The sequence below is a fragment of the Chlamydotis macqueenii genome, chromosome 2 (assembly GCF_036417535.1).
Source record: "Chlamydotis macqueenii isolate bChlMac1 chromosome 2, bChlMac1.mat, whole genome shotgun sequence".
NCBI lineage: Eukaryota > Metazoa > Chordata > Aves > Otidiformes > Otididae > Chlamydotis > Chlamydotis macqueenii.
The window spans coordinates 14401477-14428332 of record NC_141557.1 but is presented as its reverse complement, the minus strand read 5'-3'; the positions used below and the strand labels follow the sequence as shown (position 1 = coordinate 14428332).

Here is a 26856-nt window from a genome sequence, read left to right as displayed (position 1 = left end):
TATCTCACTTCATAGTGTTTGAGCCTTAAGGAGCAAGATTTCAAACACCTTATAAACCAATTCTTTAACAATATGCTATGAAGTATAAGGCTCCAGTAATATACACTGTTTTCTGAGTGATGAGTGGAAAAGCCTTGATTTTCAGCTTTCTAACCGAGAACAAACTGAAATGAGATCTTTTAGCAATTTCTCAATTTCCAGGGATGCCAATGCGGTATGTTTCATAGGCACTCATTCAATGAGTTTACAAGATGTTAAAAGGAATTAACCACCATCCTCCAATGTATATGTAGTGATATTATTTTTCTTCCTAAAATTTACTGCAGAGGATTCCTCCCCACAGCACTTCCTCCAGTGACAAACTACTTCAACCGTAAGCAGGATGCTTTTTAAGTCAGATAAACAAGACTGGTCATAAGGATAAAGAATGTAGTTAAATATAGTCTGCCTCATCTGTGAAAGAGATACCATTCATAAAAAAAGAGCAGACTAAAAAAAATCCTCCAAAACACTCCAACATTAGAAGAACATACCTAAAAAAAATTAATTTTCATTTTACTTTTCATGCATTAACCTACATTAATATAAAGATCTAACTTCAAATGGCATATTTATTATTAGCAAGCAGAGAGACAGGATTCACTGCACACACAGCACTCCCTCGAAGCTCTGCCTGTGCACCCCTCTCCTATAATCCGACAATTCTAAAATGCAAAACCCCCAGCTCTTTAAATGCTTGGAGAGGAGAAGCCTGAATCCTTCACCAAAGAGGAACAGATGGGTTGACTGGAGGGACATAAAAGACAGAAGAATCATAAATTTGTGTTCTATTTAGAAAGGGCCACATTCAACAGCAACAACAAATTAAACTGATTAAATTATGGCATTCAAGTGCTGCGTAACATCAGTTCGCAATCCAAATTTTGGTTAGCAGGACTAGCAAAGAACAGATTTTAACAGTTTACACTGGTAGGATCAAAACACTTCATTTAATGAATGGGAGAGCCTTTGCTTTTTCAGCTTTGTGTACTCAGATATTCCCCATAATTTTCTCAGGATGAAGAACTCCAAATTGTATTGATGGCATTAGTGGGAAATAAAGATGTGCACTTTACACACACAGATGGTTTTTTGAATAGCAATCTCAAGCCATACAATAACCTTTCCATGCCTGAGACATTGCCTTTTCTAATTTTTACATCATGTTTTGTTTCATCCTAGGATATGTAATTTAAGGGGTTTTTTTTTCTTTTTTTTTCTTTTTTTTTAAAAAACTAAATACTGCCTTCCAGCACCTGAAAAAAAAATGTAAAGGTTGTTATCTTCTTTTCTCCAAGCAACAAAATGCCCAACTGATCCATATCTGTGTGCAAATTGCACTGAAATGCCAATGAAAAATATTATACATCATTCAGTTACAATGAATTGAAAATCCTAATCCACATTGTACCCTTAAATGGATGAAAAGTGACAGGTTTTCATCTACCCTTTGTAAGTACAATCTTTCATCATAAGCGGTAGCTGCACTTAAAGAACTGAAAATCACAAACCTGAACGGACACTCCTGATTTTCAGCAAAGGGAGCTCGTTAGCAATCGTTCAGAACGGGGGCACTAAGGGTGCGTTGGGGTGGGCCCCACTTCACCCCCTCGGTTTGTAACCCGGAGCGGGAAGTTCATCTCTCTCTTATCTTTCTGTACATTTTCCCACTGCAACCATTTGTAGATGTACGAACTCAGGCTGCTTTTGTAAAAACAAACAAATAGCTGTCACACTTCAGATTACACGGCAAGGCGACCGGAGGAGAGAGGAAGCAAAACCACCGGGGTTTAAGTGAGGCTACGACTGTGGTAAACAGGGAAAGACGTGGTTCTCACAACAGTATCAGTGCTTGGTATCTATTCAAAAAGAAACCAGGACTTTCAAGTAATTAAAATGGAGACCTGAATAGAGTTCACTGTAAGTCTGCCATTTATTCCACCAAAGTGGTAACCCAAACAGGGAGTGCAATTGCATACTTTCACAATAGGGAGTCTACATAAATCCTCATGAATTTATATTAAAACTTGTCTTATATTCTATCAAGATGGAAGAACAAAAGAAAACAACCAACCTAAGATAATAAAATGCCAATGCTAATAGTGTCTATTGGGTTCTAAATACGTGGGTCTATGAGAGACCAAGCTAATTTTTAGGCAGTCCTGGGGGCAAGGATTACTGGCTTATAGGATGAAGGGTAGCGGAACAAAAAAACCCAATGTGTTAGCGCTAAAGTGAAATTAAACCCCATGAAAAGTCTCACAGAGGCTCTAACTAATCCTTCTCTGGGTTATCACAGACAGAGGAGGAAAAATACCACAATGACTTCCAAGTATTATTTTCAGTTTTACACATTAGAGAACTGCAAATAGTTCATTAACCCACTGCTCTCCACCAGGTTGTCTTGGAAAGTCTGTTTGATTATCCCATAATGGCATATGTGCCATTTCCTAGGCCAAGAAAGTCTTTCCAGAAGCCAGATTCTCACAGGAAGGAAGCATTCTTATGCCACAAAAGGGTGACAGTCATTGGAAGATAAGGATTTAAAACCTATTACTATTAATTGTGAAACATTACTGATTATTTAGGGAGCATGGATAATAAACAGGTCCCTTCTCTGAAATGCTTGCAACCTAATGAAGTATTTACAGCATATTTACCGAGTGGCAACTTCCCCTGGCAGCATGTCATCCGTAGGGCTCTGATGGCAGAGGGTGATAAAGAGTAAGAACAAAGGATTTAAGTGTAGGAAAACACTTCCACATCAGAGAACAGAAGCAAACCGAAGTAGGAGGGAAGAGCTTACTCATAATCTTATTCAACCTAAGTCGTTAGTCTTCTGCACAGCTCTTCAGGTTTTAAATGTCATCGGTTACATGGGTTACAGTGCCATGGCCTTTCCCTTCATGAAAGCGCTCTTCAAGTCAACTTCCAGAACCATCAAAAAACCTCTTGCTTTAAGAAACAAGAAATATCCTAGCCTTTACAGAATGCATCACCCTGAGCAGTAACTCCTACCTTCATCTCTGGTGGGCCTGGCAGTAAGCTCAGATTCCTCTACATAAATGATCCCACAGAGTTAAGATCACTCCTCTGACCGACACTAGTAATAAAGAACTTTAATATAGCTGCACAAACGTCTTGGGTTTTTAACAAATACTTATCCAGGCATGGCAAAATAGTATTTTATAGCTTTCACAACCCATTCTGCTATTGCTAAGAGTTATTTTACAAACACTATAAAAAGAGGGTCTGCTTATTTCACTTTATACATATTCCTCCATGATACTAGAGTGTTTCTTTCCAGTTTCCGGGATTCATTACTCGCATGCCAATTTAAGCACAAAGATACCACTGAACAAATAAAAGTTAACATCTAAATAAAATGTTCTCCCTTTATTTTCGGAAAAGCAGCAGGCAAGTGGCCTGACCTTAAAAACAGCATCTTGCCTCTTCGCACTGAACAGATGACAGTTAAAGCAAGTGGGTTATTTTCAGTTCCCAAATATTCCTTTGACATAACTTGATTCCACTTCTGATAGAAAAGGAACCAGTTCATGAAGGTCTCCCTTCTAAAATGAACATTTTTTTTTCTTTTTAATGGCAAAATGCATGCAAAAAGCATATGATTATGGTATTTATGTTTCCATTAAAATGTCCTCGGCAAGCTGGAGGAGTCTAGCCTACTATTTTCATGCTATTTAGATTTACAGCAGCACAGTGCCTATTTTATTTCAATTATATTTCAGGACAATGCACTCTTGGTGGGAAATGATTACAGAGTGACAGCCAGTAAATGTCCATTAGGAGTTGTCTTTTTACATACTGCTCAACTATGGATGTCAGGTGATCGCTATAAAACCTATTGTATAGCATCATTGTCATCTACATGAAAAACACTATTGATTAGTAGTGCAGCTTCTCGTCTGTATAATGCAAAACATACTAGAGACAGTTTTCAGCATGAGCTAAAAGCTTTATCCACAAGAACAGAGTTCTTTAGACACTTCTTTCCTGAGCTGTAAAATAAACATAGATTATACATTCCACCTTGATTTCACTCCATTGAAGCCTAACATAAGAAGTGAAAAACTTCTTAGCAGCCCATCTCCGTAAGCTATCAATACACAGGATGGAGCTAACTTCACGAGGGCAGGGCAAAGGGGTAAAACACAGTGAAAATAACGCCCACTGCAGGTGAATGCTAATGTAAACAGTATTTTAAGGATGCAGAACTGCAACCGGCTATTTCTTCTGAAATGCCTTGTAGCATTATCAAGATAAACCAGACTGCAGAGAAGAGAGCTCCCTGGAGAAGAGCCTTGTGAAGAGGCACGTGGATGCTTGGTGTGGAAAGGGGCATCATGGGAGATGCCAGGTGAAAGGGGAAGGTCTCACTGCTGGAAAGGGATGGCAAGAAACAAGATGTGATGCACACAGAGTGAGAAGCCAGGAATCCTACAGATGGTGAGACAACACAGTTAACAAGCACCTCAGGCCCACAGGGCCACAAGAATTTCTTAAAATGATGCTCAGATGACATTTTCTGAAAACATCTAAGATAAAGCCTGTAAAGCACAGAGTAGCCTGGGGAAGAAAGCTCAGTCACGATCCAGACTCTTCTGCTGAGCGTTACATGAGGTCAAGCTCCCACACATCCTTCACGCAAGTCTAGGAAGAGTGAAAGCTGCTCCGTCATAGCTGTTACATCTCCTCTGTGCCCAATGCAGGCGACACGCTCTCTCAGCAGTGGGCCCAAGGTCAGCAGTGGGCCCAAGTTACAGACTCGATTTCTGGGAGAGTTAAATTTGAGCCTGAGGTTGCATGAGCCACTGCAATGTTCCCAAAAATGTTTCCCAGAGTCGTGTGGGATTCCCCAGCTCTGCAGTTAGGCTGCTAAAAAAGGTGCAAGGAGAGAGAGAAGAAAACCCCATACACTAAACACCTGCATGGCTCAGACCCCCTAACAGGTACTTCAGAGGACTTTTATAGCAAATAATAATCTTTTTCCATCTGCATTGCCTATTTCTTTCCAGATATTTCTTGCTGACTGTGTCCTGCCTCTATCACTGAACTGGGGGTGGCTTCTCTCACCTCAGTTACAGTCCCTGACTTGTGTTTTCTCCCTCTGCTCAAGCCCGTGGTGTGCGCCAGGTCTTCCCTTTTGTGACAGCATGATCCAGCTTTGAGAGATGGAGACCTCTGTGCAGCCTGAATGTGCAAAACTACTGCACTGCTTTTCAGTCTTACCCTTATGATTAACATCAGATTCCCCCGGTACTCCGTTATCTTCAGTCTTACTCACTCTCTCCCGGCTCTTTTATCCACAATCACACAGAGTTAGCTAGGTCACACAGGTCTTATATTTCACCGTGCCAGGCTTGCATCAAAGAACTTTTTTTTTTGTTGATGTGACATTGATGCCATTCAACTCAGGCATGAAACACTGCCTTTGGTCTAATAAAAACAGCAGTGAGAGTCACCACGTGGCAGCCATATCCAACCAAGCTATCTTGATTTCCAAAGGCACAGAAATGCTGAAATGTCAGGCACCTGGGCATACCAGCGCCAGTCAGTATAAGGCTACAGAATATCAAATTTCAAGGGCACAGATGAAACTGTCGTCTTTTAAACTTATTTTTCTTCCTTCACTGGAATAATGTACATATCCAAAATATATAAATTATGTTTATTTAATGTGAAAAGTAGACCATTTACACAGTGCAATACAGCCGAATAGTGCAACTGAGAAAATAAAAAGGCAGTTGTGCTTCTGAATTTTAGTAAAAATTCAGTCGAATTTATGCATTCAACAATGCATATGAAATCTTATTTGCTATGTTAGAGGATATATTTTAACCAATATTATGGAAAGAATCTTTTCAAAATAGAACTAGCAGAGGTTTAAATACCCCAATCTCAGTCCTCATTTAAAAAGCATTTTAGACAATTAGCTGAACTTTGCAGTATGCCTGAAGACCAAATGTAAATGACTCCGTTACAACCTAGAACAGGTGAATGCAAGTCCTCATGTAGAGCAATCAGAACACTCTAACCAAAGACACTGGTTTGCTGATCTAACTGAAAGTCCAGCATTTTTCTTCTGGAAAGAATGGGGCAGAAAACAAAATAACAAGTGGTTTTACTATGAGCTAAATTAATAACCTCTGAATGAGTTAACAATACCTCCTGCTCTAGGATTTTTGTCTTAGTTTTTGTAAAGCTGAGAAAATGCAGAACTAAAAGATCATAGATGTAAGCCAAGAAAACAGATGTATTTTCATTGTTAAAGTACAAAAAAGCTGTGAATTTTGCCTTTGGTTACTTCTACTTTATGTTAGTTTACATGCCTGTTTTAGCTTCAGGTTTTCAAATGAACTCAAAACTCCATCAACCGAAACCGGAATTTTGCCCAATTTCACCATAAAACCAAGCATGACACAGTTCAGATAATGTAACCACAGGAAGAGTATAAATCATAAGCTGCAGCCTGAGAAGACAAAGTAACTCATGAGTGAAGCTTGGATTTTACTCACTTGGGTCTCTATTTAATCAAAAAGCTCCACCTGTTAGACTGAAGTTCAGGACTACGGTAGGACTAGAATCCAGGTAAGCTTTAACCCACTTTTACTTTAAACAGTAAGAACTTTCCACAGATTTTGTAACAACCACTGATAGGTTGGAAATGTTGTATTCCACCATATCAGTTAGAGCTCTGATAAATAAACCAGATGACGTTACAGCTTTTCATGTTATTTGAATTATACCAAATGCTGACTCCAAAACTACAAACCATTTGAAGAACAAGAAGAAAAGCAGTAGCTCTGCAGAAAATAATTTTCACGTTCCATTCTGTTACAGTTTCATTTGTGTGAGCTCAATACTTTTCTACATAAAGACTTTTGAAAAGCCATTAATAAAATACAATTCTGACTTTTCAACTGATGTACAGTCATCTCCCATGACAAAAGCATTACCAAGTTGAATTTTGAAAGAGTGTATTGATTGATGCCTGGTGCCTACCTGTCTACAGGTGAAGACTTTGAATTCCGTGGTTTCTTCACTTGGGCGTACAAGGCTTCCACTGTCTGCCCCTCCCTCGGGCTCTGCGGTCGGGTGCTCAGTGCTATTGTGCCGCTATTTGAAGAAGAGTCATAGGAAGCAATCCCAGCATACATTGGGTCCACATCACAGCCAAACGTCCGGTTAAAATCCTGTATCTCTGCATAGTCACGCTCACGAGCTTGTCTCTCTCGAAATTCTCGAGTTTTTGCTTGAATTCTGAAAAACCAAAAGAAGGCTGAAACTAATTTCCCCCCCAATCATTTGAAAGCAGTAGTTAGCAGACACTTTAGGTAGCTCATCTTAACAAAAACGAAGTGTTTCCAGTTTCAGTTTGTCATGGAGTCTCAGGTTTACCTTGACTATTGAAGCCTAGATCAAAGCAATGCTACAATCAACACTGGTCTTTAAGGAAGAAGTCTGAATATCCATTGTCTTTTCTTTCATTATTAAGTTAAATAATGGCTGGCCATAGCTGTTGGTAAACAGAGATTACCTGCTGCTTCATGCATCGTAGGATGCCTGTGCTATTACCTGACCTGTCTGAGAATGGCCTGCCACCATTCACATTGTATTGTACTCCATCAAAACCTAACAGATTTAACGGTTCCAATGTCTGTTTTCAGAGAGGAATTTTAATGCACATTCTTGGCCCAATACTGCAAAAATCATACTTCTTTCAGAATTTAAAAACTTTGTAAGAATAGGACACACACACATATATTTATGTATGGATGCACACAGTAAACAGCAGAACTAGATTCTGGTATGAATCGTTTAAAATGTGCACGTTTTGTTTAAAATGTAAACAAACTGAATCTGGCCCCTCTCAAAAGTAGGGAGTATCTTCTCAGAAAGTAACAACCTGTGCCTTATGTTAAAGTTACAAAAGAAAGGATGCTGAACTGGGGTTTTCTGTCTAGGTGCACTTGTTTAGCTGTAGGATAAAAAGTGACAGATAAAAACAGATGACATTTAGGAATCTGACGAACGCAAATTGAGCACAGGTCATATTTTCAAAAGCACACAAAGCTATTACTAAAATTTGATCTAGGCTTCAAAGTTTCTTTGGCATTTTAGAAAATTTGATGCATCACACACACATGCACAGCGAACTGAACCCTCCCCCCTAACACTGTCTCCCCAGACCAATTTAATGCTCTGTCATCATCCAAAATGAAGCACTCAGCTGTCTCCTCCCTTCCATTAGTAAAATGTGCTCCTTTTTCATCTAATATAGCCATGGCTACACAGTGTGACAGCATGCATCCATCCATTCAGGCTACAGCTCTGAGCACTCCTGTTAGGTGCCATTTCCAAAGACAGTTTGTTCACCAACTTTGAACAACAGCAGCCTCCTCAAAATAGGCTACTTTTGACAGCAAACCTTGTCACTTTTGAAAACAGAAAAGTCTTAAAGTTAGGGAACACTGACATTTTTGGAAATTTTAAACTTTACTCCATTCAAGATTAGACTTTGCAAAAAGAAAAGAGGATACACAAAGAATGTACACAGATTGCGGTTAAAGACATCAGAATTTAGGTGCCCACAGTAGAAGAGGTCATGCCAGCTACGTGTGCAGGCTCCCTTGACAGTTCAGGCAGCCGTAAGTCAGCAGACTCCAGAAAGCAATGCAGCTGCTGTGCCATCGGTGTGTCCTAGCATGAAAAGAGTCGCTCCATAGACACTTCTGATGCTGTTGTTTAGGTCTTCCTTGGGAGTTTGGATACTCATCCTTAATTCAGTTGCTCAAACGTAGACAGCTATGGCCACCTGATATCCCCAGGGAATCCTGCTGGACATCCAGCTGCTGGGCAAGAAGGACTCCTGTAGGTCCTTGTCACATCTGCCAGCCCCATGCCAACATCTCAGAGATTGTGATAACTAAAATGACCAAGATGATTGTGGTGAAGCATGTGAATCTAGCCCTGAGCTGGTATGTGAACATCTAAATTCATCAGACTGAGTCCCAAGCAAATTTTTCTTTCTACGTTAACAAAGATCACCATAACAAAAGGAGGGAATAGAAGGATGGCACAGACAGGCAGACATATTTTCCCCCAAAATCCCACAAGTGTTGGCCAAGGACATTGGATACAACTGAGTGGTTGAACTCCCTTCAGCAGCCAGTGCCATCTACACTGATGGTTCATTGATTCATTTGGATGCCCCAAGTTATACCTCAGCCTAATTCTTCTTTTTGTGTCCACTATACCTAACTTGTACACCACAACTCTCACTTCTATTCAGTCACAGTGGAAAGAAAAACAACTATACTAAAAAAGGAGGGGAAAAAGCAAATAGAAGAAATATGAGAATTTGCAATTTTGCAAATACAATTTTTTTTTAACTGATTGCTTTTAATAATAATAGAGAAAATTGAAAGAAAAACCTCTAACGGTGTTCAGCTGACAGCATGCTCCTCCACAATTTCAGCAATATCAAACTGGAGTTGGTTTTGGTTTTTATTTACTTTAGAGCGAAGGAGGACTCAGGTTTAAAACCAACCCCCATTTCAAATTTAACCTGTGTTTCTGGATGTCTACTTTAAAAATAAAAATATATGTTTTACATTGTCCTCTACTCTAAGACTACAGTTCAGAAATGTTACAACCTTAATCACTTGGAAGGTGCCTATGCAGAAGGTAAAACAGGCCTGAAAATGACCTGCCATTGTTGATTCCTCTCTCTGCAGATTTCACTTCCAATTTGTAGTCCTGTATTAATTACCCTGTGGAGAAATGCATTTGTCTATTGATATTTGTCCTCTGCATGGGGAAAGAAAAGGAAATCAGAAATTTTCTAGCTACTGGCAGATTTAATTTTAACTTGAGTGGACAATGTATCATCATATACTGGAAGACTAGCTGACACCAATCTGAGCAAAAAAAATTCATATATTTTGGATAACCAGAATTTCAGTGTATTAAATGTGACAGTATAGCAATAATGCGGCATCAAGTAATTCGCTCAGAAGAAAACATTGCTCTCTGAAGTGCTTATAAAACAGAACTACCTGGTGATAACTGGTGATACTGGCCTCAGTGTTACACTGGCTGCCACAAGACATGCCCGTGAACTTATCTAACTCTTGGCCATGAATATCACATCACTCTCTACAGGTGCAGACACGAGTGCCCCCCGTTTCACATTAGCCAACTTTTCCCATGTATCTGCTTATCAGCTATGTAATGGTTTTGGACGCAGCACCACTTGCAGCAAGAACATCAAGATTTTCCCATGCGTGGTTCAATGAGGGATTCGTATTCCTATTTAAGTGGGAGAGAACTGATTGTTGAAGTGTTATGCAAGTAATTACGTTCGTATCTACCAGGAAAGTCTTTAGGATTTTTTTCTACAATTGCTAATACTATGTGTTAATACACATATGTAGTATTAAAAATCAGAGTCTAAATGCATTATAAATCTTCCTGTTAGTTATAACCAAAGTATCCAGTAACCATTTGCAGTAACATTTAACAAAAGAAAACCCTAAAGTGAAACTTATAAGATGGCCGTCAATACTGACACCCAAAATGTTCTGATTTTTTGAATTAACTTTTTGTGCTTTAAGTTTAAATCACTGTGCAAATCCTATCACTTGCGTATGACAAAAGTATAGGTATTGTGATTATTTAACACACTTTTGAATTTTGTTCAAATTACAGCTTTGTTTTTGCCTTCTTCAGGACATAATCTACTTATGTGTCCAAACTTAGAGGAACCACTTGACCAGGGAAAAATATATATTCTTGAAAAGAATAGTAGCTATCAGCTTAATATTGCACTATTCCTTTTACAATTATACTAGTTTTTAACTCTGAATATATTTTTATGTAAGAACCTTAACTTAAGGCGATGTTATGTTGGCTCCCCTCCTTGTGCACATGTGTGTATACGCATGCTATGGCCTAAATAATTTGTTAGCATATACTGCATTAAGTATACCTAGGGGAAATGCCAGTGTGGACTATTGTGGGAAAGATTAAAAATGATTGTGTAAACACACTGTGCAGCATAGCAAATTGCAAACCTCCAATTTGCTCTGTACTTCAGCCCCAGTCAGCAATGCTCCTGCTATTGAAATCCTGTCTCTGGAGAAGCGTTTGACCACAGTGCTTTGGTTTCACAATGTGGATATCTGTATTAAGCTGTCTTCACTGAATTGTATTCCTTCATGACACAGCACAATAAAAATGCATATGTCTGAAATTTCAGATCAGCTAATTTTGAGGATTTATGGCCTTCCTATGGATTTTGTGTGGGTTTAACAATAATAATAATAATAATGCTTAGCATTCACATAACTCTTTTCATCTTCAAAGAATTTTGCAAAAACTGCTAATCAATTTTGCAGTGTTTAAATGAAACTGAACTTTTAAAAATACAAAAGCTATCCCAAGAAGTTTCTAAACCATCCTTGCTGAAGTGTTAATACTGAAAATGTCAACAACGTAGTGTCGTGCTTTTGAGACTCAAATTATAACGTTCAGTAAAGTATAAACTATTCTCATGCATTTGTGTGCCGTTCAATTCAAAAGCTAATGATAACTGCCTCAAATGACAATATTGTTAGCTGCAGAACTTCCTATAATTGTCAGAAGAGCTTTTATTTGCAAGCTAATCCAGTAATGATAGACATACCCATTGTATAGCGATTCCTATGCACGTAAAATGGTGGTCACAAAAGTAAGGAAAAACTCACGTGCTGCTGTCTCCAGCAAACAGCAGCCACCTCGTTCCCTTCTTCAAAGCTCTGTGAGTGGGATTTAGCTTTCAGATGAAGGCAACTACCATTTCAGACACTTAAATTTAGGTGTCGCCGTATGTTCTGGACTCCCAGAAGAGCTGGTCAAGATTCAGTCGCATCAGGCGGCTGCCCGCAGGCTCTAGAGAACAGTTCAGCCAAACAGCAGAAACGTGGCCATTTCAAGGTGAAGCTGAACCCTTCTCTAGGCTCTACCAATTGTGCCAAGTACCCGTCCCTTGACCACAACGGGCATTTGGCCATGTACCTCAAATGTAGATATCAAATTAATCATATTTGTCTGGGAATCAAACTCTGAAGCAAATGTTACAGTAGTTCTGTCCGAACTAAACTTTTTTCCCAACAATGGAAAACTCAAATCTGTGGTGTTGGCAAAGTTGTTGTGAGTAAAAGTGAATAAGATGGCAAAAGAAGAGAGAGCTACCCTAATTTCACGTAGTGCTAGGAGTGAAATTGTAAATATATTCCTTTAGGGGCTTCAGTTCCTTCCATAGGATTTTTTTCATATTAGTGATTTAGATCCTTGGGGGAAAAAAAAAAATCACCTGCTTATCTTAATTGATGCACACAGCATGGGAAGGATATTGATGGCTCATGCATTAAATTTGCTATTCCAATGGCTGCAATGTCCTCCCCTAAGAGCAGAAACAAAGTTGGCTGCTGCTTCTGGTGTGCAATTGCTTGGTCAATTCAATTAATCCTCCTGCTGCTGCCAAGATTCAGCTATTGCCCAAGTGATAATCCACAACCTCGCCTTTTCCACCGAGGCTCACTCATTTACAAAATCAGTACTGAGTGCTTGCAGTTCCACATATGCGAGATGGCTGACAATGTTTATTAAGGATACAAACAGCATTGTGTAAGGACAGAAGCTAAACGACAAGCCGTTCACCACTGCCAGTTCTAAGTTCTTCTGCCATCAGACTGGCATACGTCGGGATGATAGATTGAAAACAGAGGAAAACAATGACACATTTATAAAGCCAGTCAGCTTGTTTAAGTAAGTCAGACAGAATGAACACAGTGAGTCCAATTTTTGCCAGATACCATTTCAAATAAAGAGGTCAGGAGGCACCCTGGCCAGTTGCCAAATCTTGTCAAATTTGTCTCCTCCTCCTTTGCTGGTGAAAAATACCTTGCAGGCACAGCATGCCAGCAACTAAGCCAGGTCTTGCTGTTCCTCCTCCTCCTCTCCTCAACAGCCTTCAGTGCTCTGATGGTCCTTTTTCTCATTTTTGGCAGTCAAGTCAATATAGGAGTTTGTCCTCTCCTGTATTTTTCTTTGACCTTTGTCTGGATCCAAGCAGAATTTTTTTCTGACAACTCCTTCTAATGAGGGTACCTTGATTACAGGCATTACTGTGATTTCCCTGTGAAATGGCATATGACACTTAGCTTTTCTTATCATGACTAGAGCTACTTAGTTATTACAGTTATAACCATCTCTGAACAAAGCCATCTGCTTTCCTGGGAAAATAATTCTAAAGGATCACTGTGGGCAATGGATAACCATGGGCAGCAGCAGTGGTAGCTTGTAAACAAGACAGACACCTCTTCTTCCTCATTTGCCCCTCCAATTCATTCAAAACTTTAGCATATATTTTTTAAAAAGTCAGAAAATACTGCTACATAAATGTAATTTATAAATTGCAAGGCTGAGGATCAACCTTTTTCAAGTTATTAAAAGAAAAAAATTAACAGTTCTGCCTTATCTCCTGTGTACACACATGCGTGGCCAGATGGCTAAAATATGACTGTCCTCTGATCTCAGACACATGAAAAAAGACATACAAAATATGGTCAGTTTACTGTGGATAAGCACAAGCAAACAGGGGAAAAAAATCAGAAAGGCCAAGGCACAATGTGGAGTAAAAGTAGCAGGGAGCTTTAAAGACAACAATAAATCATTGCGTAATTGCATTAGCAGTAAAAGGAAGAGCAAAGAAAAGGTTGCTCCCCTGCTCAGTAGTGAGGGAACGATATTGACAGATGATGCTGAGGAGACCCAAGGCTTAATGGTTTTTTTTCTTTGCATCTGTCTTCACTAAAAGGGTTGATTGCAAGCAGGTGGCCAGCACAATTGATACAGCCACCAACAAGGAAAAGATCTCCAAGCTAACAGCAAAACAAGTAGCTAGAAACTGGTTAAGTTGAACTTCATCTGACACACACAAATGTCTGAGGCAGCCTCAGACCTTTTTCAGTAACCAGGAGAACCTACTGAGCACAGCTGAAGTATTGAAAGACTAGAAAAAGTCAATTATCCCTCGGAGGAGGATAATTATAGATTCATCAGTTTAACTTCAATTCCCTTTGAAACAAACTATTGGTAAGCACAGAGAAGCGAATGGGACAAGCGGTAGCCACCATAGATTTATCAAGAACAGATGTGGTCAACTCAGTTGGATTTCCTTCTACAACACAGTGAACAGCCTTGTGAACAGAGCAGAAACAGTACATCCCAGGCTAAGAAAAACAGCTACAGGACGATGCGATGCGTCGAACCAGGCCGTTCCTACAGGGCATCTAGGGAGTAGCTCTCGGAATTCACAGTCACGCTGGATGGATGGATCGAGACATTTTCTACATGGATCTCTCTCTGAATTTACTCAGGCTTTTCATTGTTAACTAAGACGCTATTGAATCTGCAGAAAACCCAAATGAAGGAACTTTGGAGGAAAGGATTAACATTTCAAATCCTATTGAAAAATAGACAGAGTAAACTTCAAAAATAGAACTAACTTCAGTAACAGCAACTGGAAGGCAGTTTATATAGTTGGAATAATTAAGCATACCAATTAAAAGTAGGGGAAAAAATCTGTCTGTTGCTTTTCAAGAATGGATCTGGAAGTTCTACTGGATAACAGATACTCATGAGTCAGCAATGTCAAGATGTTCGGGAAAAGAAAAAGATAGAGTGGGGACATAACAGCAGTCTCCAGATAAATAAGGAGGAAAAGAATAATGTTTTCCATCTGTAATGCAAGTACTAGGTATTTAAACTGCAGCAAGAATAATTAAGACTAGATACTGTGGGCAGGGGAACTTTCTAATGAAAAGGTAGTGGAAAAGATTGCCATGGGAAGTTGTAGAGTCTATGTCATTATAAACTAAAAAAAAAGCTAGTACAAAACAAACATCTTGCAGGAATGACAGACACAGGAGATCCTACCATGGAAAAGTGGCATGATCTCTCTTCCAGATCTATAATTCTGCACCTACATAAAAATTTTACACACATATATTTCCTACATATTCGTTCTACAACAACAGAGAAATATAACAGGGAGTATATCTAAAAAGAAAAAAAGAAAAAAAGAAAAAAAGAAGTTGCTCACTACCTCAAAATTAAGGAAATGCATCTACACAGACAGTCTTAATTTTCTTTCGCCTTCAACAATCACAGCCTATCTGCCAATTAGACGATGTGATAGTACTTACTGTCTCTCTGAAATTCCCCCCCTCCTCAACTCTCACATGCAGAAGAGATGCATGAGAATTTCAAAAACCTTTAATGAGCTATAACCCAGGAGGGCTGTAGTTAAAAAAAGGGGGAGGAAGGGATAAAGGTGATAAGGTGATTACTGTAAGTGCTCTAATACATTAAGAGGAGAACAGCATGCTCATTTTTACAAGGACTTCATAAAGAAGGCTATTAAAGAAGGCAGCAATATACAAATGAAGATGTAAAGAAACAAAAAAAATGCAGGAGAGAAAGTAAATATTACATGTATAAGCAGGTGAAGTGCAAACACCAATTTGAAACCAAGTGACATTGATGAAACTAAAGGAGACATCAGAATCACCTCCTCAAACCTGGTGCAATCATTATGTATTTCACCCCTACCTTTCTTTATCCCCTGACCTTCTTGATTCATCCTTGGTCTTTCCAAAGGGAAGATAGATCACCCCCAGCAAAGTATCTCAAAGCTGCTTTCTTGGAGTAAACAAGTGAAAATCCTTAGTTTGATTTTTAAAAATCTGTAAATTACCAGCTTGCTTACTTTTCAGTGGAGCTTTTAGACTACTCTGCAGTTAACAGTCAGCAGCATTTCAGGGTGGAGGGTACGTCTGCTGTGTTTTTTAAAAGGATGTGTTTCAACCAAAGCCAAATGTATCAGGTACATAGGTAGGACAAGTCCTCCTATCTCCAAAACAAACACTACCACAACTGAAATTTTCTGTCCTTATTTTCATGCCTCATCTGAGGGTCAGTGACCCCAGCAGTGGAGGATCACCTAGATGGGCAACGCGGACAGTTATCCTGCTGGGAATCATGTTGCATCAAAGAAAGTAATTGCTGTCTGTAAGCAAAGTGGATTTTTGTTTTACTTCTGCATTTCAAAACCATCCAGAAGAGCTGATATTTACACCTATGACAACAGATCCCCGATCCTTAGATTAACTTAGCTGCAATCTGCTATTTAGCTATTTTGCTGGACTGAACTAGAAAGGAAAAAGATGATGAGATTCAGCTGTTGCTGAAATACGACTTGGGAGAGCTCCTGCTTCCATTCCTCCTCACTTTTAAGAACACTGGCTTCCTCTCTCATGAAGGCTTTCTTGGACCATGTCTTCCCCTAAATTTTTCTTTACAACTGGATAACAATGTCAGAAAGTGGCTCTGGTGGGTAACACCTGAATTCTGCTGTTACATGTGTAAGGAGCAGCTGTTCCCATATGTGCAAGAAACAAATGACACAGGCAGACCATATATCAAATACTCCCATATATCATACCATACATCAAGTCAGTCATTCCCAGATACTGCAGGCAGTAACTGGAGGTCCAGCTACAACACTGCCATCAGTCGGTTGAGCTGAGCCTATCCAGCATCTATGCTCCTCTAGCCAAAGTCTAGTAACAAAAGTGGGTATGAAATTCTGCCACTAGCTCTATTCCAAGTCCATTATTCTGTGTTTCTACAGTGCTATGTATAAAGTAGACTAATCCTGAAGCTGGAAAATAAAATAGTCTGAAGTGACAAAAAAAATACAACACCAAAAAAAAAACTCAAAACAAAGGATTATGTGAATCTCATATACCAAAGTTGAAAGAAAAGGAAAAGATAAAAAAAAAAACCAAACAAAAAACCAGCAATAGAGAATATATCTTATAAGTCAATATCTTTGCTTGGGACTCACAAGTTAGCACCCACAACACCTCTCAGGATTCACTTCTAAAACCTTGCTGGATCACAGTACTGAGTGAGAGCATAAATCTACAGGATGGCCAAGAAACAGAGCCAGGTTTCTTATAACCCATTAAAAGGTTTGTTCTAGTAACTGATTACAAAAGAAAAGCTCCAGCTGTGGTATGGAGGGGGATCTATCTGCCTATAGTGCATGTGTCATAAGGTGTCCTCCTAGTTAGTCAAATACTTGCTGCTCTATCTAAAAATTAGGGAAAAAAAAGAGTGGTTTTCGTGCTTTATCCAACTGTTAGACTCCTGTAGTGCGGTCTGCAAATTCAGTTCTGTTCAATTCAGCAACAGCAATTTCAGTAAGTTAGTAATTATGGCACAGCTTTTTTAATTCTCAAGTAAGTACTTGCTACAGCAACTCTACCCATAACATCTCAGTTTATGGGACATCAGAGGACATGCTGCTGCCTTATCCTAAAGTTCTTGGCATTCAAAAGTGAAACACAACATACCAGTGCTCTTAGAAGTGAAATTTCTAACAGAGTGCTGAATTCCTACGATAAGCAAGACTCCTTAATCAAATTTGTAACTCAGAATATTATAAAGACCATGTAAACGATATTTTAAAATATATGGCAAGGGACTTGGACAGACCTTGCCCTTGTCTTGAATCACTGTAGAGAAATAATAGAGAAAATATACTTCCAGCATGAGGTCTTAAAATCTTTGTATTTGTAATACATAGACAGAGAATAGGAGAAGCTTTGTTAAAAAAACTACCTCAGCAACTATTATTCCAGAAAAGCTTCAATTTACTTTATCTCCCAAAGTCAGTATTTTTATGAAGTGGAACTGGTCTGAAATGTTTTTCCAAAGCTCAATATTCTCATGCTTCATTTCTGTGTTCTCTTACAAAAATTACTGCCATTGATTTGTTTTCACGTCCTGCACCCTCATCCATTATGTAAAAAACACTGCCAAAAACAATGCTACATATCTCAGGGAAACTGGAATATCCCTTGACAAGCAGACCCCATCTCAAAATAAGTGAGAATGAGAAACATACTGTTCTGATTTTCTGATTCACAGAGGAATTTTTTCCCTCCTCTCTTATGGGCTGGGAAGGGGGTGGAAGTTTTATCAGAAAAGATTTTACACAAGTCACTTTAGAAAATATTTACATTCTGCATGTTGCAGTAATAATGGATTTAGAGGTAATAGTTCTTGTGAAAGCTGTTAAGTGCCATCAAAATACAGAAGTAAAGCTGAACCTTAGCGTTATTTTAAAGACACAGATAACACTTAGGCTGTGTAAGAAACAAAAATCCTCTCCCTATCACAGTATGTTGTCTTTTTTTCCTAAAAGCAAGATGAAACTGCTTGATGAAAATATTTTGCTTAAGGGGATAAAAGTTGGGGTTTTCCAATAAAAATATTATGGTCTCTCTGGGAAATCTGGAAAGACACCAAGAGTGTCCTGCTGTTCAGCCCCCTACTCCATCTGATACTTTAACAGTTCCAGATGGCCTTTACTACAGGATGACCTCCCCTCTATTCTTTTATTATGACCTTTGGGTCACAAATTATCTATAGGATGCTGCTGTCATTCTGTAAGACACTGTTGTACTCTTTCATCTAAAGGATAAAGATGCTTAACATTAAAACTCATCTTTGTTAGGCTGACCTTCCAATGATGATCAAAACAGACAGTTATTCCAATCAATGTCACTGCTGGAGAAAATACGTTTCATTTTTTGCAACACTGACATTAAGAAACTAGAGGCATGATTTTAAATCAGATCACTTTTGCAATTCTACTTGGCTGGAGAGCATAGCATGTTATACTCATTTAAAATACCAAAAATATTGCTGTAATGGTTTTGATGAGTTACGTTGATTAGAAGGATGTGATGGGCTTGTTTTTTGTAAGTTATCGATGTGGTTTTCATGTAAACTTCATTGATAGGAGGTAATAAAACTTTATCTAGGTTTTATTAATTATTTGTCTTTCTCTGTCATCGTAAATGCAACACACTGAACTTGCATAGGAAAATATAATAAATAGCCCCAATGTACTAAATAAAGTAATAAGGTTAATTTCTTTCCTGCTGTCAGTAAATTCATGTTAGCAGTCTCTCGTCAGCTTGACACCAATTAATGATTTTAATTCCAGACTCTTGTCACAGTACTCACCACCCTTTTGTCTAATTAAAATGGATGATGCATGATGAAGGGAAAACACAAGACTTCTGTTCCTGTTGTAACATTTCTATTCATTAGTATACTTTTACAACAAAGGGCTTGTGGCTTTAATGGCACTAGAGAAAGATGAAGAGAAGTTTATTATATGTTGGTGATAAAGACCCTTATACCCTTAGGAAACATAGAATACAGGAAACACTTTATGGAATGACCAAATCCTTCAGGAAAAAAAAATCAGTGTTATTTAACCTACTAATGAACATACAGAATGTTTCACTCTAAATTTAGGAAAAATCATTACGTGAACACCGCCCACTGAAATCGTAGCCTTATTTACATTGACACACAAAAAAATGCTGTCATCCTATTCATGGATTTCCAAAAGTAACAGCAAATCTGCCAACACGGAGAGAATGCCTGAGCCACCTCCCCCAGACGGCAGCCCCGCAAGACCAAGATCCTGGAGGGGTCACCTCTCCCGCTCTTTCTGCCCCTCTCCGGCAGCTGCCACAGGTTCGCCTCCAACCGCCAAAGGCATCGCCTCCATCCCCACCGCAAACCGCGTTTCCGCCGGCTGACAGCAGGGCGCTGAGGCCCAGCCCCGGCCGCCGGCCCCGCCACTCCGCGCCACGGCCCCTCCGCGCGGCGGCCGCGCCGGCAGCGCCCCCTCCCGGCCGCGCGGTGCGCTCCCACGGCGCGACCGGCGCCTTTCGCACGGCCCCGGATGAAAATAACGGCGGGGTTCTGTACACCGAATGCCCTTTGTAGCACAAAGGAACAAAAGGTTGCGTGCTCCAAACCAGAAAGGGGGGGAGGGAGCACAGAAGCAGGTTTCTTTTCCAGGCGATAACTTCACATGCAAAGTGCAGTATTGCTTTGCTGTGTGTTAATCTTCCTCCAACAAAACCGCGGAGATGGAATTGTACATCTGCTTTTTCAGGGCGGAGGAAGCCCCTGGCTCTAAAAGCCCCCATCTGACTGCTCCGTCATCCTCCCAGCATTTCTGGAGCCTCGGTCATAGCACTTCCTTCCACCGGAACAGCGCTCTAATTCTTTTCCAAAACTTTTCTCCTGATCTCCTCAAGACTGATCCGCACAACACAAGTGTTTGAGCACCTGATCTTGCATCCATTTCAGTGGAAGTTGAAGCAGAATACAATACTAAAATTAAAATACTTTTATGGTAACCCAGAGATTTGTGGAACACCAGTAAAGCTCTTAAGTCAGTGTATTAACCAAATGGAGAAAATATCCTGTAGACTCGTCTTTCAAGAGGAGGAAGTGCCTCTAGAGCTGGATTAAAGCATCAGCGCTATTCGCTCATAGCTGGGATCACGTACTCTGAATCATGAGATTACATTAGAATTGCAACTTTCATCTTTTAAGCATTATGTAGCAGTGAACTACACTGGAAACAGCTAAATTTGTTGAAAACTTCACAAAGAAGTATGTTTATTTCATTCCCCTGTTATCTACTACCCGAGTACAAAGAGTAAAGCTGCTTGGGTTGGGGAGCGTTTCCTTCGCTAGGGGAAGTCAGTCCAAGGCTGAGGACAAGGCTGGCACGCATGGTCTTGTCACGCGGGTGTCAAGAACTGCACACGCCTGAACTGCTGAGCTGAAGAAGGGCAGAACACGGGCAAAGGTTTTTGATTTGCTGAATATTTATTTTGTAATGAACACAGAGCTGGGGGGGGGGTGGTGCAAAAAAAAAAAAAAAACCATCAAAAAATACATCCAAGGAAAAATCCAAGGGTGAAAAAGGGAGAGATGGAAATATCAGAACCTGCTGTAAGAGGGATGCCTCTCTCCAGCAAAGGTCACCAAGAAAAAACAGAAGACAAAAGCAGTAGGTTTTCTGAACAGTTTTGTCCTCACATCTCCTAAGAAAGAGACTATACTACAGGATCTTGAAGAAGTCAGAAAATATTTCTGGACAATCAGGTTGCAGGATACTGACAGACACAATGGCTGCCTGTTGATAAAACACAATCCTGCAAGGCCCTTGAAGACCAGATGTAGAGAGTTTCTGAAGTGGAAAAGTCTGTGAGCTTCCAAAGGCTTAGGTCCTATAGCACAGCAGAAGGTGACCATCCATATGAAAACTAACTGGGTTGTAACACTAATTCCTTTTCGTCATTGACAAAAGTTTTAATATTTGCTTTTAAGTCTATCCTACATAGCAATGCCTGTGTGAAACTATGCGAGTTTGAAGCATCTCTGAAAGCTCAAGATATCCCATACAACTCCAATCTGTAAAATCCAAAACATTACTCTTAACGAATACAAGCCAACCAGAGGTGCATCTGGAAACCTTCTGTAACAAAACCAAGAAGGCCCCAAGGAGAGTTTTTTTCAGTCTATCCAAATGAATGTAGCTCCTCAGTGGTACCCAGTTTTCAGTAGTCCAGTGGTGGACAAGATGACAGCATGGGAAAGAGGGGCTCCAAGTTAGCATGTATATCAAACAGCTGTGATCTGGCACAGCAATAGAGCTAACTGAATTCAAGTCTTATTCAGCTTCCTCAAGACTCTGCAGTACAGTCTATTTCTTTGGAGATACAAGGTCAAGTTCAGAAAACCTGTAGCTTAGTTTTGCCTTAAGGTTTTGACTGGTGCACTGCTGGGGAAAAGCACCCTTTCTACCAGCACACCAGAGCTCATCTGGATTTTCAGATCAGTGCTTGGCAGATACTCAAGGAAAATGCAAGCAGATTTCTTTTTCTGGAGAATAGTGACACAAGGGTACAACATCTTATGGCCTTGGATGAACTGTTAATCCAACATTTGCAGAATTTACAAATAGCAAGGGTTTCTACAGCAATTGTGGTAAGATTAGTGGGTGGTCTCCTCAGATGATGCTCCTAATTGTTCCTGTAGTCTATTTTATTGAAAGCTGACTACATTTTCAACTAGATAATTTCATTGTTTGCTCAAAATTACTTTAAGATTGTCAGTAAACATAAACCATATATGCTTAAAAGATATGCTCCTTAATAAGGAATTATTTGTAATAAAAGGCAATTTTATTAATTTCAATCATGGTAAATTGAAGAACATTAATTTGCTTATTTGTCTCATAATTAATATGAACACTACTTTTAAGATTTTAAAGAAAATACTACTGTAAGCACAATATTATTAAGATTATCAAGTGAAAGCCTAATAATTCCATAAAATTGTGGGCATGATTGATTTTTTAATGGACCGTTCACTTGTTCTCTGACCCCCTAAGGATTTTTGCTCCTAGGCTCTCATACATAGTAAATTCATTAAATCCAACCTATTTCCCCAAAGTATTGCATCATTATAGAGCTATATAGTATCAAATACCACATAAAACAGAGCAAGTGAATTGTACTGCTAAAAATACTGAGGAGGAAAAAAAAAATCACAGAAAACAAAATTAAAATAGCAGCCATTATGAACCAACACTGACAGTAATATTTTACTCTGTCTCCTAGTAAGCATTTTGAGGGATTGTTCAGGTAATTTGCAAGAGTACTCTTCATTAATAGTATGTATCTAACATCATTATTTTACAGGATCAAAAGGAAACTCTCTGCAATCTAACTGCAAAAATATTTAGTCTCTGTGGACCAAATCAACATCTGAATTTTTCAGAAATGTAAGGAAGCACCTCACACGTTTGGTTGCTATTTTATTGTCTTTTATTAGTTGTACATGCCACTACCCCAAAAGAACTTGCATTCTCTTATAGACATAACACAAAGGAAAGGAAAGCAAATACACAGTTAGGGAAAAAGAGTACCGGGAGGAGGAGGACCCATGTTACAGTAACATCAGGCTGTTACGAAGTTCTGGCACATGCATTTTCTGCAGTTTCAGTGAACACATAAACTTGTTTTTATGACACACAAGGAGTGAGATTCCAGGAAAGATTCAAATTGGTTAGCATAACTTGGTTGACAGGGATTAGGACTTTGCTCCATGCATTGGGGGCTAAACAAATAATTTCATAATTCTACCTTGGTACCCAGCGTGACTATTGTAACCTCTCTTACATCACCACATGGACAGTCTATACTCTCACCATTCTTACTGAGAGAGACAGAGAGACACAGAGAGACAGAGAGAGAGAGAATGAAGAGAGAGAAAACATTACTAACTCAAAACTCAAGTCTTCCTTCTTTGTATAAATGTGTATGGTTGATTTCCTGGGGACCTAAGGTTACTAAGAAACCCTCCATGCTGGGCAAGCTTGGGTTCAGCAGACCATGTTAAGCCAGGGCTCAGCGCTGTGCACGTGTGGCCAGCCTTCCCCCTGCCCTGAGCTGGCTGGAGCAACGGAGGCAGCTTTCAATGGCTCTGCACGCGTGGCACGAATTTATCCACAAAGTGGCTGGTCTGCCCACGCGTGAAAGGAATTTGACTGCACAAACACCCTCATATCCAAAGTCACTTATTTCCTTCAGTTCTGATATTCTCCTTTGCCATTTAATCTGAAAGCACATTACTCTTTAAAACAGGAACAAATTTAATGACCCTGCTTCACTTTTGTTAAAAGAGAAAATAACAAACAATCAGACAAGTAAAAAACAACCAAGCATTGTGATCCAGCCACCCGTCAGAATGGATGGAGAAAGATATGAATAAATTTGTACAACAATTCAGGCTAGTATATCTATTACAGAGTAAAAAAAATCTCATAATGCAATCCAAACAGATGGTCACAAATGATAAAGTTTCTGCAGTTTAATAAGTTACTGCTGATCTTCAGTAACTAATAAATGTATACACTCCTAGCCTGCCTTAACTGCAATGTAAATCACTCAACCCTAAAAGAACTGAAAGTAACCATTTTAGGTTTAACTCAGGAGAATATATAAGAGTTGTTGTGGCTCTGCTATTCTGGTGAGCTGTTAGAGTGATGAAGCCATCATTTATAAACTTCTGTTCTTACCCACAGAAGACCAAGGCGCATAGAGATTACAGTCAAAGGGATCATTAGGACTAACTAGTCATACCTCCTGTACAAGGACAACAAAATTTCCCTCCATAGCTCCTGCATCAATCCTCAATTTGTGGCTGAGCTACAGTGTGATTTTTAGATATATCATTTCAATTCATATTCACTTTCACTGCTAAATATGTCTGAATCTATGTACTTTTCAGCATTCAAACTTTGTAACCCTTTAAAGTTTGTCTCCTTACTGAAGAGATGTCTAAACAAAGAGGTCTTCTCCCCATGCACATCCCCAAATACTAGTTAATTTATGACCTAAGCTTTCCAAGATTTTAACTAAGCTAATAAAAGAGATACTAGAGTCTAGGTCCCAAATATCCAGGGCTACAAGAGACAGGAGGAAAAGTAGACTGGAAATATTGAGAATAGCAAATTATATATATATATATATATAAATATATATATATATATATATATAGTACATAGGTTTTTAATGTTAAGGGAAGCTGACAAGGAAAAATAGAGGTACTCACCACTCATTTTTTACAATTAGCAGTTTAATATACATATTTCATAAACAGACTGCATGACACATAAATAGACTGAACTCCAGTGACAAATATACTAGTAAGTGTAATTTTTAGGTTTTTTCTAAATATATCAATGAAAAATCTAGATATGCAAGATTTTGAAGAAAAATACAAAACATATTTCATTCTATATAAATATTTTTGTTGAAAATTTCAATAAAATCAATTATATAATATATAGAGAAAACATTTCATATTGCTACTCCAGTCTCCTCAATAAGGAAAGGAGCTCTGGGTCTATAAAAGATGCTTAATGCAGCCAAAGACGCTGTTGATACTAATGTCCAAAATAAATCCAGCTTTGTCTTGTTATTTAAAGTATATAAACATATCAACATTTGGGAAATTTCATCAGTGAAAATTGAACTTCAGTTATTTAATTTAAAAAAAACAAACTCTGTCTATCAAGGTTTAAGCAAATACTGAAGTCTACCTCTCCTGTTCTTGCTTCATTCGTATTCTCTCCTCTTCTGAAGTAAGAGCTTCCTGCACTTTTATTTTACCAGTTTTCTCACTCTTGTCATCTTTGCGATGTTTGCCAAACCTGTTAATAACACACAAAAAAAAGAATCTAACTTGTGAAATGAACAAAACTGTATTTTCCTTTTCCTATGACAAAGACAGTCCTCCAAGACAGGCTGCTTGGAAATCAGGAAGGGAAAGTGCAAAGCCCTCAGAATCTCAATTTTTAATATTTTCAGGCTGCTTTCAGGTTTTTTGTGTAAGGTCTTTTAATTTTATTTTTATTTCACTCCTCTTAAAAGTTTATAGAATTCCTCACTAAAGAACAGAACAAAATAAACAAAAAAAAACAAACAAAACCCAGGACCACATTCCTTTTTTTCTGCCAGGATTTTGGGGTCACTATTCTTAAATATATGGTCAAACAATGTTTTAGAAATTATTCAGTGCTATCACCGCCGAAGAATGCAACTCAAGTTTACATTAAGTGAAGGCTTTCACGTATGAACGGCGAGAGACACAGCGCTGTACGTCTGACAATTGTCCCGTATGCATTACCACCCACTGCACCCGCCCCAAAAGAACAGTTTCACCACACCGTGATTGTGATCAAAAAATGGAAATTTATTATTTTTCAGCACCAAAAGTTTTTTTAAACTTTGTTACTCGTAACTCTTCCCCCCCACAGATGTTCCAGTGCAAGGAGGGTGAACAGAGGGACGGAGTTGGCTGGGCTGTCCCAGATGGAGTGGGATGCTGCCAACCCAGTGTTTGCCCTCCTGATGTCTCCTCCTCCCCTCTACCGGCTACATTTCAAGTATTTTAGGTTTCTTCCACATTTGCACATTGCACTGTTTTCTTTTAGACATTCAGAGAGAGCACAATCTGACATTTGAGATACTCAATTATTATTAGGACAAAGTTGTGTGTATTTCTTAGGTATTTCAGACCTATTCTGAAGGGAAATACTTTTGAATACAGTGAACAAAACACTCAAATATAGCCCTTAAAAACATCTAAAGTTTAGGTGACAATTTTCTATTTAAGACAGAAGAGATAACACATATATATTAAACAGTATCTTATTATAATACATACCTATTAAATATGGGATCATTTATCATACCAAAAGCAGCAAGAATTTTCCTTTTCTTAAATCAAACACTCAGATGAGAGCAGACTGACCCTTCTGGCACTTCACAATCGAGTTCACATCAAAAGTGAAATGAAACTTTGCACTGAAACGTGCAAAGTCCAGCAATGGTGGGACAGGACACCCCAAATGGTCACAAACAGTGAATAAAACATAAAGTTCTTAAAACTTTTTTCTGACCCATGAATGTAAACTGTTTCAAATATTTAGAGTCCCATAGGTATTTATAGTATTTTCCCTTTTGTTCTTGTTGATTCTAGTACACAGCCGTTGTGTGGGCTGAACACATACCACACAGCGACCCTGCAGAAAGATTAATTTCTGACCACTCAGTCAAGAGATATCATTGTCCTGTGTAACCACATTTGTGGCTCTTAGGGCAGCTGTTTAAAAAAACACCACCACAAAAGTACAGTGTAGGAGTGCGTACACAAACTTTGAAGCGCATAGCTGTTCTCTGTAGTTCCCAAATTGCTCCTTCCCAAAGTAATTCGGGCATATGAAAACTA

At 39.0% G+C, this 26856-nt stretch overlaps 1 protein-coding gene across 12 annotated transcripts in view; it reads right to left on the bottom strand.

The window, feature by feature from the left end:
• Positions 1-26856, bottom strand: part of PARD3 (par-3 family cell polarity regulator) — a 450332-nt gene that overhangs the window by 93648 nt on the left and 329828 nt on the right. For 8 of the 12 annotated variants that reach the window (XM_086741984.1, XM_086741987.1, XM_086741985.1 and 5 more), the window contains 2 exons: positions 25166-25276; positions 7063-7320 (listed from right to left, as the gene is read on the bottom strand). In XM_086741984.1, coding sequence (XP_086598110.1) covers positions 7063-7320; positions 25166-25276 — 369 coding nt within the window. Of the gene's footprint in view, positions 1-7062; positions 7321-22869; positions 23278-25165; positions 25277-26856 lie in introns of those variants that run through there. The other 4 variants (XM_086741989.1, XM_086741996.1, XM_086741993.1 and 1 more) reach the window with 2 other exon arrangements.